At 39.6% G+C, this 12,053-nt stretch overlaps 1 protein-coding gene across 1 annotated transcript in view; it reads right to left on the bottom strand.

Annotated features, from left to right (window-relative positions):
* Positions 1-12,053, bottom strand: part of LOC306826098 (polypeptide N-acetylgalactosaminyltransferase 18-like) — a 135,166-nt gene that overhangs the window by 48,215 nt on the left and 74,898 nt on the right. Inside the window, exon 4 of the mRNA XM_079347206.1 lies at positions 8,580-8,766. Within this exon, the coding sequence (XP_079203332.1) occupies positions 8,580-8,766 (187 nt within the window). The remainder of the gene's footprint in view (positions 1-8,579; positions 8,767-12,053) is intronic.

Below are 12,053 nucleotides of genomic sequence, written 5' to 3'. Positions count from 1 at the left end.
ACGTGAATCTTTTAAGCAAAGGGGCTATTTTCAGGACTCAGCATTAAAAACATTTTCTTTAAAAATTGGAGTCGCAGTAAGAGATGGAATATTTTTCATAGTAACCAGAAACATCTCAGCCCCCCTTCAACACAGCCTGACAGGACATAATCCGAGCATCTATTCTCCAACAGTTTTTGGCTTCACAGAGAAGATTTCCATCATAGTCAGATAGCGTTCACTGAGGCATTGTGCTTCACGAAGATAGGGGGGATAACTTGTTTTGAGTTTTTTGCTTGTCCTCCTAAAGTCAAAATAAATATTACACAATGAAATAAATATATTTAACCCACAAGCACACATAGGTCTTTTAATTGCATTGTGTAAAGTATTTTTCTGCAGCTTTGGTTTCTTTAGATACTTACAAACAGAACCCAAAAAGAGTACACACTTGTCATGTTTAATCTCATTAGGATATGATATAAACCAAATATTAATTCAAGCCTTTGAATATATATCCTCTGCAGTATGTACAGTTTTATTTCTGTGGAAGAGGGGCCGGCTGGAGTAAACATCATGACCTCAGCTCTCTCTTGAGGATTGTTAGCTCTGAACACATTCGATATCAAAACAACCAACTAACTATCTGATTTATATACTTCTAAACTATGTCCTTCTTTAAACCAACAAGATAATAAACAATTTCTGGCAAGGCTCAAATGTGTGTTTAATTTGCATCACCAGCACCCTTAAAGCAACTTCTAATCAAACAGAAGCTTGTGCTGCTGGTAACTCACTTCATTATCTGTGCTCCAGGTGTAGCAGCTGCAAGTCAAAAATCAGTGATTGGTGTATTTGACCACAGCAGTAATGAGAAAAGGAGTGAGGCACTGCAGATACCGATAATACATTCATTTCAAATATGTAATTGAGTGTCTGCCCAGGGCATAATGCTGGTGTATTTGTGGCGGCAGCAGAAGCAGCGTTGCCTCAAGTCTGTACATTTTTACATACGCTGGACAGAGACTCTGCATGCACAGAGCACAGTTCTCTGACTCTTAGTTATATCAGACAGACTTCTATTCTCGATAAGTTATGGAAACAAGAACAAAAAGGCAAACTAAAACTTAAACAACTTGACAACCTAAATTGTCATTATTTATTTCATTATTTGTTTTTTCGTTGTCATTTATGTAGTTCTAGTCTTCAGTGTTTCCTGTATCACTTTGTATACTTGTGTCCTTTTATGTTGTCTGTAATATTGTTTCCTGTTTTACTTGTGTTAAGGTTCCAAGTTTAGTGTTTAGTGTTTCTTAGTCTAGTCTTAAGTGTTTCCTGTTTTATTTTGTAAACATCTTGTTTAGGTCGTATTTTCAGTTTTCACAGGCCTGTACTATGAAGTGAGATTAACATATCCAGGCTCTCTTTGGGTGATCTGGCTTCACATAAGAGATCAAGCTTATCAGTCCTATGATGCTGGTTATCAACCTTATAAGTCAACCCAAAGTTACCAAGAGCTCGTTCACATAAAAGGGGCAGAGTTAGCCTCATTTAACCTATCACAATCACCACCATGTCTGCCATCAGCAGATCATCGTATCTACAAACATTATATTCACAAAAACTACAAACTATATTAACAACATAAATACATTAAGACAAACAGGCTCCCAAAGACTAAAGTTACACAGCTGCAGCTACGAATGCAGGAAGAACAAAAGGAAATAAAAAAGGAAAATCTGCGACTATTAACGTGAAATATGTGGCTTATTAAATTTGTTCCATCATTAGTTGACCTTCGAACTGACTATAATAACTCCTGTTTCTTCTCTGATCTGAATATGTTGCTCTGACTCTTTCATGTGGTAAGTATAACAGTTTGAGAAGTTATATTTAAACTGCAGCTCCGACGATCACAAACAGAGAGGCACAGAGACATTAAACATAAATAAAATATTCGCAATTGTACATCTTCAGCTAAAATGTTCCGGCTCTGTTGAAGGATATCAGTAAAAAATAATCATTAACTTTATGGACCTTGGCCTAATATAGAATCATGCGTGACTCGTGAAATGTCCTCCCCCTCTCCATCAGCTCTGGGAGCTCCACGATCAAATGATGTGATTGGTCAATGGGCGGAGATTTTCACAGTTTGATCTCTTATCTCTATCATAACCTGCTCCGGAGCAGGTTAGGTGTGCAGCATAAGTTACCATGGCAATATACCCAGGTAAAAAGTGAACGACCCTCGTAGGGCTGAAAACCCAGTTAACCCTGAAGTTATACAGGCCTAGTCGTATATAATTTATACCAACCATGTCTTGTGTCAAGTTAAGTATGTTGACACACAGTAGAAATATTCCCTAATGATCCCCCTGTAAGAAATGAGTGTAGTAGTAATTAGTGACCTCATTATCATAGCTGGTTGTTATTTTTATTCCATCAGAGTGATGAGGCGGGTGGAATTCATAACACGTAATCTTTTACGACACTTTCTTGACAGAAACCACAAGCTGTTTTCTGTAAAACAAATTTCACGTCAATCTCTTGAAGCAGCGGACTCTTCATCAGCTCAGGGGCTCCTCTTCAAACAATCGGATATAACAACACAGCTGTGTACCTGTTCGTCTTTGTGACACTTGGAAAAACATCACACACAAGTGCATTCTGATTCAAATGCAGGTAACCCATTTGTGCTTGTTGCCTTGCTTTCTACCTCTAGTACACACACAGACAAACACACACACATAAAAACATGCACACACAGACACACACAAACACACATTTCATTATCATGGTTGGGTTGAATCCAAAAAAACATTTAAAATCCAGATTAAACAAGACACTTACAGGGTTTTTAACCTCTCTACTTCTTCACCCACTCAAACTCTTTATCTTTTTCCTCTCTCTCTTTTTTTCCCTCTCTCTCTCTCTCTCTCTCTCTCTCTCTCTCTCTCTCTCTCTCTTTTTCTGCTCATGCATGCTCACAGAGCCCACACATACCTCCCACAGATTGCCACACACAGGTTACTGGTCTATGACTAATGGATATATTTTTAGTGGAGATACAAAAGAGCTTTGCAGGAGAAAAACACTTTTTGGGCTTTCAGCCTTTAGTTTAAAAACACACACTCATTTCTTAATAACAAAAAAAAGTATTTATATTGTGCTACAAGCACAAGAAAAAAATCATAAATTAAAAATTAATTAAAATAATAAATACTTTTGTTTGTACCATTGTTTTAAGCAGTCTCTCAAGGGCATCTGATGTCGTTTTATGTCCTACTAAATATGTATATGCTTCTTAATCTTAACATTATTAATGTTTCTTCCGATCTTATCTACTTTCTTTTGTCACTCTTCCCTCCCTTTTGTTTGTTTTTCACCACTAGCTCCCTTTTGACCCTCCTTTCTTTATGAGCCTTGCTGTGCGGTAAATCTTAGGCACCCACTCACAAATGTACACTTTTTTTTTCAAGAGAAATTGCTAAATCACTGTATAATTACCGCCGAAGCTCAGTGCTTTATTTGCATAATTGTCCCTAACACACACTGTAATTATCTACAATGTTCCCTATTTTGAGTCAAACACCAGTAATTATTGGGTGTTTATGTTTCAATTCCTGTCTGACTTTTATCACAATAACCCTCAATCGGCTCTACCTTCATTTTATACTGGTTTAGTCATCTCCACCTACAAGGACTACACTGTGAGAAGTACAAAATAACATATAAATATAAATATATATATATATATATATATATATATATATAAATAACAACCAGCTATATATATATATATATATATATATATATATATAGCTCTAACCTAAAGTGTGACAGAGAAGTCAAGAGATGACAGTGACAGAAAGGACTGGTTCTCAAGGTCAGGTCAGCTCACCTACACACCGGCAGGCCATCGGCAGCATGATCACATCAGACGGTTTTGTGATGAGCGGCAAGCACAGGCTTCGTCTATGACTTCAGTTTTTTTGTTGTCGTCGGATCACATAAGATAGGGCTAGATTAAAAACAAGCTCATGGGTGTGGGTCAGCTTTTAAGTTCGATACAGTTCATCTCCTGCCACTTCACCTGAGTCTTATTGTGTCATTTATAGCAACACAGCACTGCTCTCTGCGCACCTTGGAAATGGTGCATTCAAGACTATCGGACAACCCAGTATACACAGCTTAAACCCATTTTCTGTTATCCCCATGAAAACCATTAATTTAGGTCCATAATCAACAGGGATATACTTTTTATTGAGTTGTAGTTCAGTTGTCGTTATAAGTTAGTAAACTTCTAGTCTTCTGGCTGCTCAAAGTGCTTTTACACTGCAGGTCACGTCTACTGATGGCAGAGGCTTCTGTGTAAAGTGACCATCTAATCCCATTTATACACATTCACATGCTGACGACAAAGCATTGGGAGGAAATGTGGATTAGGTATCTTGTCCAAGGAAACATCTGACATGTAGCTGCAGGAGCTGGGGCTCGTACCATTGACCATCCAGTTAGGAGATGACTCTACCAACTGAGCCACAGCCGCCCTAGTGTTATCAGTGCTTTCAGAGATGAAACAACAACCAAACTACACTATCAGATCTCCCCCTTGTATTTAGGAGAATCAGACAGGATTTTTTATCTTCCAATGTTAGAAAAATTACTCCTTTGTGGAGTCAAACTGTCAGATCACCGTAACCTTTACCTTCAGTAGTCGAGCTTTTCTTTCAAGTGGAGGTCGCACTAATTTAGTGAATACATGATCTAAGTTCTTATCCACTAACTGGATTTCAAAGCTTCTCTGGGTTGGCTAACTGTATGTATTTATGCTCGACTAGAATTGTGTGTGTAGAAAAAGAACAGTGAGCCAAAGGCAAGGTTTATCGCTTAATGAACAATCAGTTTGTGGGATAAAAGAGTCCCTCCTCCCCTCTGATGTTATGACTTTTGATGTTGTTAGCGAATAGCTCTGCAGGGCAGAACAGATAAAATATGAATGATAGTGAGGTACTGGGCCTCGTTTGTGTTTTCACACTCGAGGGACAGACTAGTGTTTGCATTTAAAGCACAGCCTTTGGCAGTTTTCCCAAAAGACTTAGATTGTAGAGCTATAGCGTTTTTTCTCTGTAGAACCAGGTCATCATGTCTTCAAACCTGTAGTATTCAAAGGGATTTCACTATGCTAACTATATGTGAGGGATTTTCATGGTTGACTTTGAGACACTTTTTGCCATTTTTTCCAAGAAAAAAAAGACAACAGGGAGGATGTTTTGGTGTTTTGATATGGGTCATTTTTTTGTCTGAGAAGTTCTGAAATTATATTTTGTCAATGACTTTTTGCCAGGAGGAAAGTTGTTTTACATGCCGATTATCAGGATTTTGTCTTATTTAGATTTATTTCTCAGTTTAGATTTATTTATATTGTTTTACTTCTCATTTTCCCATGTGTTGCTTGTTTCCCTGTGTTAATGTTTCCTTGTTGGATTTGTTACCTGCCTTAGTTTTTAATATCTGATCTTGGTGTTTCCCTTGTGTGTTTCCAGTTTAATTTGATCATTTCATGTTTTAGTGTGTCTTCTTACATTCTTGAGTTCTGTGTCTTCAGAGTTCATGATTTACTTTGTAGTTGTCCATAGTCTTTCAGAGGCCTGAAAAGCTGGAAGTGAGAGCAAATTTAATGGACATTTTTTCCTATAATGTGAAAAAGTCTGCAGTAAAGAGCAAACTCCCCCCCCCCATACAGAAAAGTTCAATAATGGACTTAACTGCTTAATATTTTTTTTTAAATCACCCCCGTGATCAGTCCTAATAAAGAAAAGAGTTATTCAGACCTAAACAGATTTTTGAACAAGGCTGTAAATATGTTTGAATTCTGCTGTTAAAATGGTAGTTTACAGGTATATAACAATGGAGGTTAACTGTGCCTCCTTACCAAACCAAACTTTTTTGCACTTCAACATTGGCTTATTTTTTTTCAGACTTGTGTCTGAATGATGAGAAATTTTGCTCATATTCATTGTGTTTGGCAAGTAGCTGATTTGCAGCAAAAGGCATACTGAGACTTCTTGCAAAGCAGACAACGTTGGCAGTAGATGAGAGAGAATGCAAGTTAAAAGACTCAAACTCTGCCCACATCAAATTTAACTAATCCGTAGGACAACTGAACAACTGCGTGCGCAAACATGAGAGAATGGTGATAATTGTACATTAGTGTTTATGTTGCCACACAATTTCATATTGCGGCAAATGGCTTTTCTTCAGTAGTATTGCTCATGTTTCTTTGGGATTTGTTGATGGAAACTGACATCAAGCAGTCATTTCAACAGAATACACCTCTTTTCCCCCCTCATCGTGTCATGTACCTTACATACTACTGCAGAGTTATCTTTGTAGAACAACCTTGTTGGTAACTAGTGGAATTTAGGAGACAATGACCATCAAGGCAGCTTAGGGTGAACGCACATTATGACAAATTGTGCATGCAGTGTGTGGGCACCATTATAACCAACCCATTCCCCACTTTTTGTCTTGGACAGTTTTCTGGACCCATTCTCCATTTCTTTCCTGTCATTTTTCTTCTTCTTCTTCATCCTCCATCTCTGTCTACAGTACTGTATCTGCCCAGGCCAGACTTACATATGTCAGCTTTCATCCAACTCCACCACCCCTCTGTAACACTTTGTATCACTCTAAAACCTACAACTTTTTGAACTTCCATTAACCTTTAAATGATGATTAATGTGAGGCAAGACCAAAGCTGGATTCCTAATTTTGTGTTAAGTGGCATACAATAACGATGGGGGCTGTCTGTTTATCGTACAGGGTAAGAAGAATGTGCCAACCCCCCACAGCAGCAGGAAAGAGTCTAGAGATGCTGTTCTTTATTAGGAAAAAAATACTGATTTGAGAAGCTACAAGAGAGAGCTCTTATTTTATTGAGTTTCCTTCAACATCTGTATTAAGAAGAATTTTTGAGGCGACTACATATTTAGGTTGTTGCAAAAGAGGTCAGTCAAAGAGGTAACAGCACAGAGATGCAGGTTTAATTATGCCTTCATGGACCACAACAACCTCGACTACTAAATGAAATATCTCAACCAACCTCCACTTCTCTTTCTTACGCCAGGGAGTCTGGAATTAAATCACTTCATTGCCAGCCTGACTCACAATTGACTTACTGTGCAGCCCGAAATACTAATAAATATGCCACAGCTGCTTGTGTGGCTCTCTGGAACTGAAAGTTTGCACCTGTTCGAAAGAAGAATTTACAAGGAAATGGGTTATTGCTACACTAGTCCTTAACAGAACTACAAAAAGAGGATAAAACAGAATAATTTCTCCATGAACCAGCTTCAAATTAAAGCAGCAAAAATATTAAATACTTCACTGATTCAATGCTTGATCGAAGGATATATCTATAGGACATAATTGTGCCGCCTCATAAACATGATACCCATTTTCTGGTATAATTAGCAACCTTGTCAAAGAAAGTGTCTGCTGAATAAATGCAGATACTTTCTGCCTCTCATTTCTTCTTTAAATTTCCTCTCTTTGTGCGCCTCCAAGCATTTAGCACTCAGTCAAGTATTTTATTACACGGATGTGTTAAAACTTCCCTCTGATTGGCAACATTCTGCAAACCGCCATTATAAAATAAAAAAATCAACTAAACTGAAGATGGCACATCACGTTTGTCTCTTTCTCACTCTCTCTTTTTTTCAGATTACAGAGTCAAAAACGTATCTAAAAAAACTGACTTAGTGTGCAAAGTCTTTAAGTCACGCTGTGTAATTTAATTCAATTTCTGCGGTACCTTAGTACTGTGGTATACAGATTTAAAGCATAGAGACATTCTTTCCAATACAAGTGAGGTCAAAATGAAGTGAACCAAAATATTACACTTCACAGTATACCAAAAAAAGCAAGAGAGGCAACAGAAAGACCTTTTAAGTTTAAAAAATTAAAGAATATTTGATTTGCATTAATTGATAGCTTGAGGATTCAAATGTAATGTATACTTTAAGGCTCTGAGGACTTACATTATGAATTGGTCTTTGATGTTTTTTTCAAAACTAAAGAACAGCTGTTGCAGTGAATTCTTTGTAGGAAATGGTTATTATCCAAGGGCAACATGTATCACAATACATATCGTATCATGGCCTCTGTATTGTGATACGTATTGTATCGTACAGTGGCTTCCCAAGAAAACTCTTCAGATGATGTGTGAGTGTTACTTCTTCATCTACCCTGCCCAGATGGGCTGATCAAAAATCTAAAGTTGGATCATTTGTATAACACTTGCAAAATTACTCATTAAGATTCATCCACTGCTGCTCTGCCCTTTTCACTAGTTGACAATATAGAACATTACTGAGATTTCCCTTTAACATCACAGAGCAGAAAAGCTAGACCCATCAACTGTCACCAGACTAATCTGTGCATGTTAACAAGGTGACCTTAAAAACTCCTGGTCTTCACCCACTGCCATCTGGAACCGTGTAAAACCAATGGCAGCAAGGGTGTATCTGCTTAATATGGCAGAAACTTGTTTTAATGCAGACACTGCATTGTCTGGTGAACAATACGCCGCTGCTCACCATCCGATGTTGAACTCCACATGTGCATCGAAGAGTGCGACAACAGGAGCTGAGGCGGCCCTCCACCCGCTGACTCTGGACCTGATCAGGCCTTCCTGTTTGTCATGGCGGACCACCTTGATGAACCCTGGGCCATGCTGAATATTGGTCTCATCCACAAAGCTCTGCAGGTGTTCTTTCAGCTCCACTTGAAAGAGAGAAATAAACAAAAACACATAAATGTTTGGAACTTAAGTCACTGAGGCCAGTGGCATTATTGATCTTATCAACACACCTTCTTCCTCCACTCCACAGGACAAGCACACTCTGAGTGTGATTTTCTATGAGGGTTATTTTAAAGAGGTATTTCATGCTTTTACAATGCAAGGATTCATGCATTTTCTCAGGAGGCATTTTTTTTTCCTTTTTTATTTTGACATGGACAATCAATAACTTGTTAGAAAATCGTTCCCCAAAAACTTGTCTTAAAGATAGCCTATTATGTTCCTTTTAAACAACTTTAAATAAGTCTCTGAGCTCCTGTCTGTGAAGTTTCTTGTAAAAAAAATCCACTCTGATCCCGTATTCTATTATATCTTTAAACTGTATAACTAACATCAGCCTCTATGGCAAAGGAGTCCTTGAATTGCCTATCACAAGCCTCACGGAAGAGTACAAGTGCTCTAAAGTAAGACTTGAGATGAGTTTAAAGGACTCCAGAGACCAGATCATCAGCAACGCTGCTCCACTCCTGTTGACTGGACGGAAATGGACACCATCTGAAGCGGTGCATCATGCTATGTCAGCCCTCAGGCACAGTGATATTGTAGGGCATGTCCAGTTGGGAAGAGGAGACTTTGGCCTTACAGCAAGTAAGCCAACTCGGCGTAAGGCCTCAACATCAGAGAGGAGGAAAATGGTGGTCGACGAGGTGCCCCGTCAGGAGGAGGTGGAAAGAAGAGCAAAGGCTGTCTCTCTTGTCAAGCAGGGCAATGGATGAGGTGTGAAGGCCTGATAAGGAGAGAGCTCAGCTGGCGGGAGCTCTGGGAAACAGGGGGTAAGCAACATCAGCTTCATCATCAGAGCTACCTATGATCTTCTTCCACCTCCAAAAAACCTCCACCAATGGAATGGCGAAGACCCAATCTGTGCCCTCTGCCCAAATCCAGCAACTCTCAAGCACATCCTGACTGGTTGTAAGACCAGCCACACCTGGAGGCAAAAAAAAGAAGAAGCAAATATAGCCCAACCATCCCCCTACTAAACCAGAAGTTGGACAACTAACCATGGCCTGGGACTGGAAGATGCTAGTTGATATTGGCCAGCAACTAATCTTTCCACCTGAGATTACAGCCACCACCCTTAGGCCAGACTTGGTACTGTGGTCCCCATCAATGAGGCCCATCTACATCACAGAGCTCACAGTCCCATGGGAGGATTTAACGGAAGAGGCCTATGAGCGCAAGAAACTACGCAACACAGAACTGGCAGCAGACGCTCAACAACGAGGACGGAAAGCAAATGTCTATCCAGTTGAAGTAGGATACAGAGATTTTGAGGCTTCTTCCACCACCAGGCTGCTGAAAGACCTTAGCATCCATGGACAAGCTCTGCGACAGACAATTAGGTCAGTCTATGAGGCGGCCAAAAGAAGCAACCAATGGATCTGGATCAAGCGGAAGGACCCTTGCTGGGTTCAAAGAGCAACAACATAACCCGCTCACTAATCCCCCCCGCATCCCCCACTCTATCTGAACTGCTAAATGGGCTTTTTCAAGCCAGCAGTATCAGCCCCAAATAACAAGAAAGTGAAACATCACCAACCAGAGGCAGCTTCTCAAATCCCCAATACGTGAATTTGAACTGCTAAGCGGGCTTTTCCGACCCAGCAGTTTCAGCCCTCATCAACCACAAGTGGGCCTATCAATGAAGTGTCGCTGAAGGAGGATTCCCACCTCTCTCGCTCACTTAGACCCTTGATACTGTCACTTAGATCCTGGATCCAGTTCCCAGCCCTCCAAGGGGAGGGTGAACAAGGTATGCGATCAGCTCTAAACTTGACTCAGGGAAGAGGGCGTCCCCTGCCTTGCATATTCCCATGAGCTGCACCAGTCAAACAACTTCTCATGATTGGGACACAAGCTTAGGTTTGATCACCCTGTTGCTGGCCACCTTTGATGAAGGTGTCTGGTGTTAGGCTCCATCCATTCTCTCCTTTTTGGCCTCCCATAAACATGACACAATTGAAAACTGAGTTTTGGTCACTGTAAACGAATACTTTGAAAAATGCATTCCAAGGTGGAGATTTTTAAAAAACTATGTTTACTTGTATTCGTGTGAACAGTACAAATGCCAAAAATGAGCTCTCTCTGATAGGGGCGTCATTACTTGACTTGAGTGTTGAGCATGCATCATGCGTCATGAATATACTGCGCCTTATTGTTTTCTATCCACCTCTTCTGTAAAAAATGAATTCAGAATTCCAGTTTGCTGTTACAGAATTACAGAAGCACAGAGCCGGCATACATCCATACTTTCTCTTCTCTCTGGTTGTTTTTGATAAATGGTATGTGTCTATTTTCACAATATCTCCATTTATTTATCTTATTTGCACTGGATAAAAAAACTATTTTTCTATTGATAATTAGATAATGCCTTAAGACATTGAGAAAACGACCAAAATTAACACGTTATGAGGGAAAAAACTGCGCTTAAGACTGAGATGACAAGATTAAGAAATTAAAATCTCCAATCTCGAAGAAAGGTCTGTTATCCCTGGAAAAAAGGAGTGAACTAAAATATTTGGATACATGTCCTGTTCGGACTTCCGTGCAGAATCAACCCAATCAATAACCTATATATACACACAAACATTCTTATAACATGTCAGTAATTGGCCGTGTTTTTTCATAGGCTTCACCAAGTGTCATTTTTGATTGTTTGATTGTTTGTAAAATGATTTCAGATGGTCGTACTATGGACATATTCAGGTTGACAGATAGACACATAACATGTTCTCACACACACACACACACACACACACACACACACACACACACACACACACACACACACACACACACACACACACACACACACACACACACACACACACACACACACACACACACACACACACACACACACACACACACACACACACACACACACACACACACACACACACACACACACACACACACACACACACACACACACACACACACACACACACACACACACACACACACACACACACACGACCCAGGGTTGAACAAACATCTTCATTTCCTCGTCGTGATTTCTCGGTGTGGTAATCCTGCCTGCAGGCTATATGGCTGCATCCTTTCCTTCTCTATTCATTATTACCATCAGCCTGGATTCTCTAGTCTCTCTGTTTTCCTTTAATGAGCTGCCGTTTGCTGCTGACCTGAAAGAACGATGGGCTCATTTAAAACTGGAGCTGGAAGTATAAAAAAAACATCTTATTGTGTT

Source organism: Symphodus melops, assembly GCF_947650265.1.
Source record: "Symphodus melops genome assembly, chromosome: 6".
NCBI lineage: Eukaryota > Metazoa > Chordata > Actinopteri > Labriformes > Labridae > Symphodus > Symphodus melops.
This window is presented reverse-complemented; position numbering and strand designations above follow the sequence as displayed.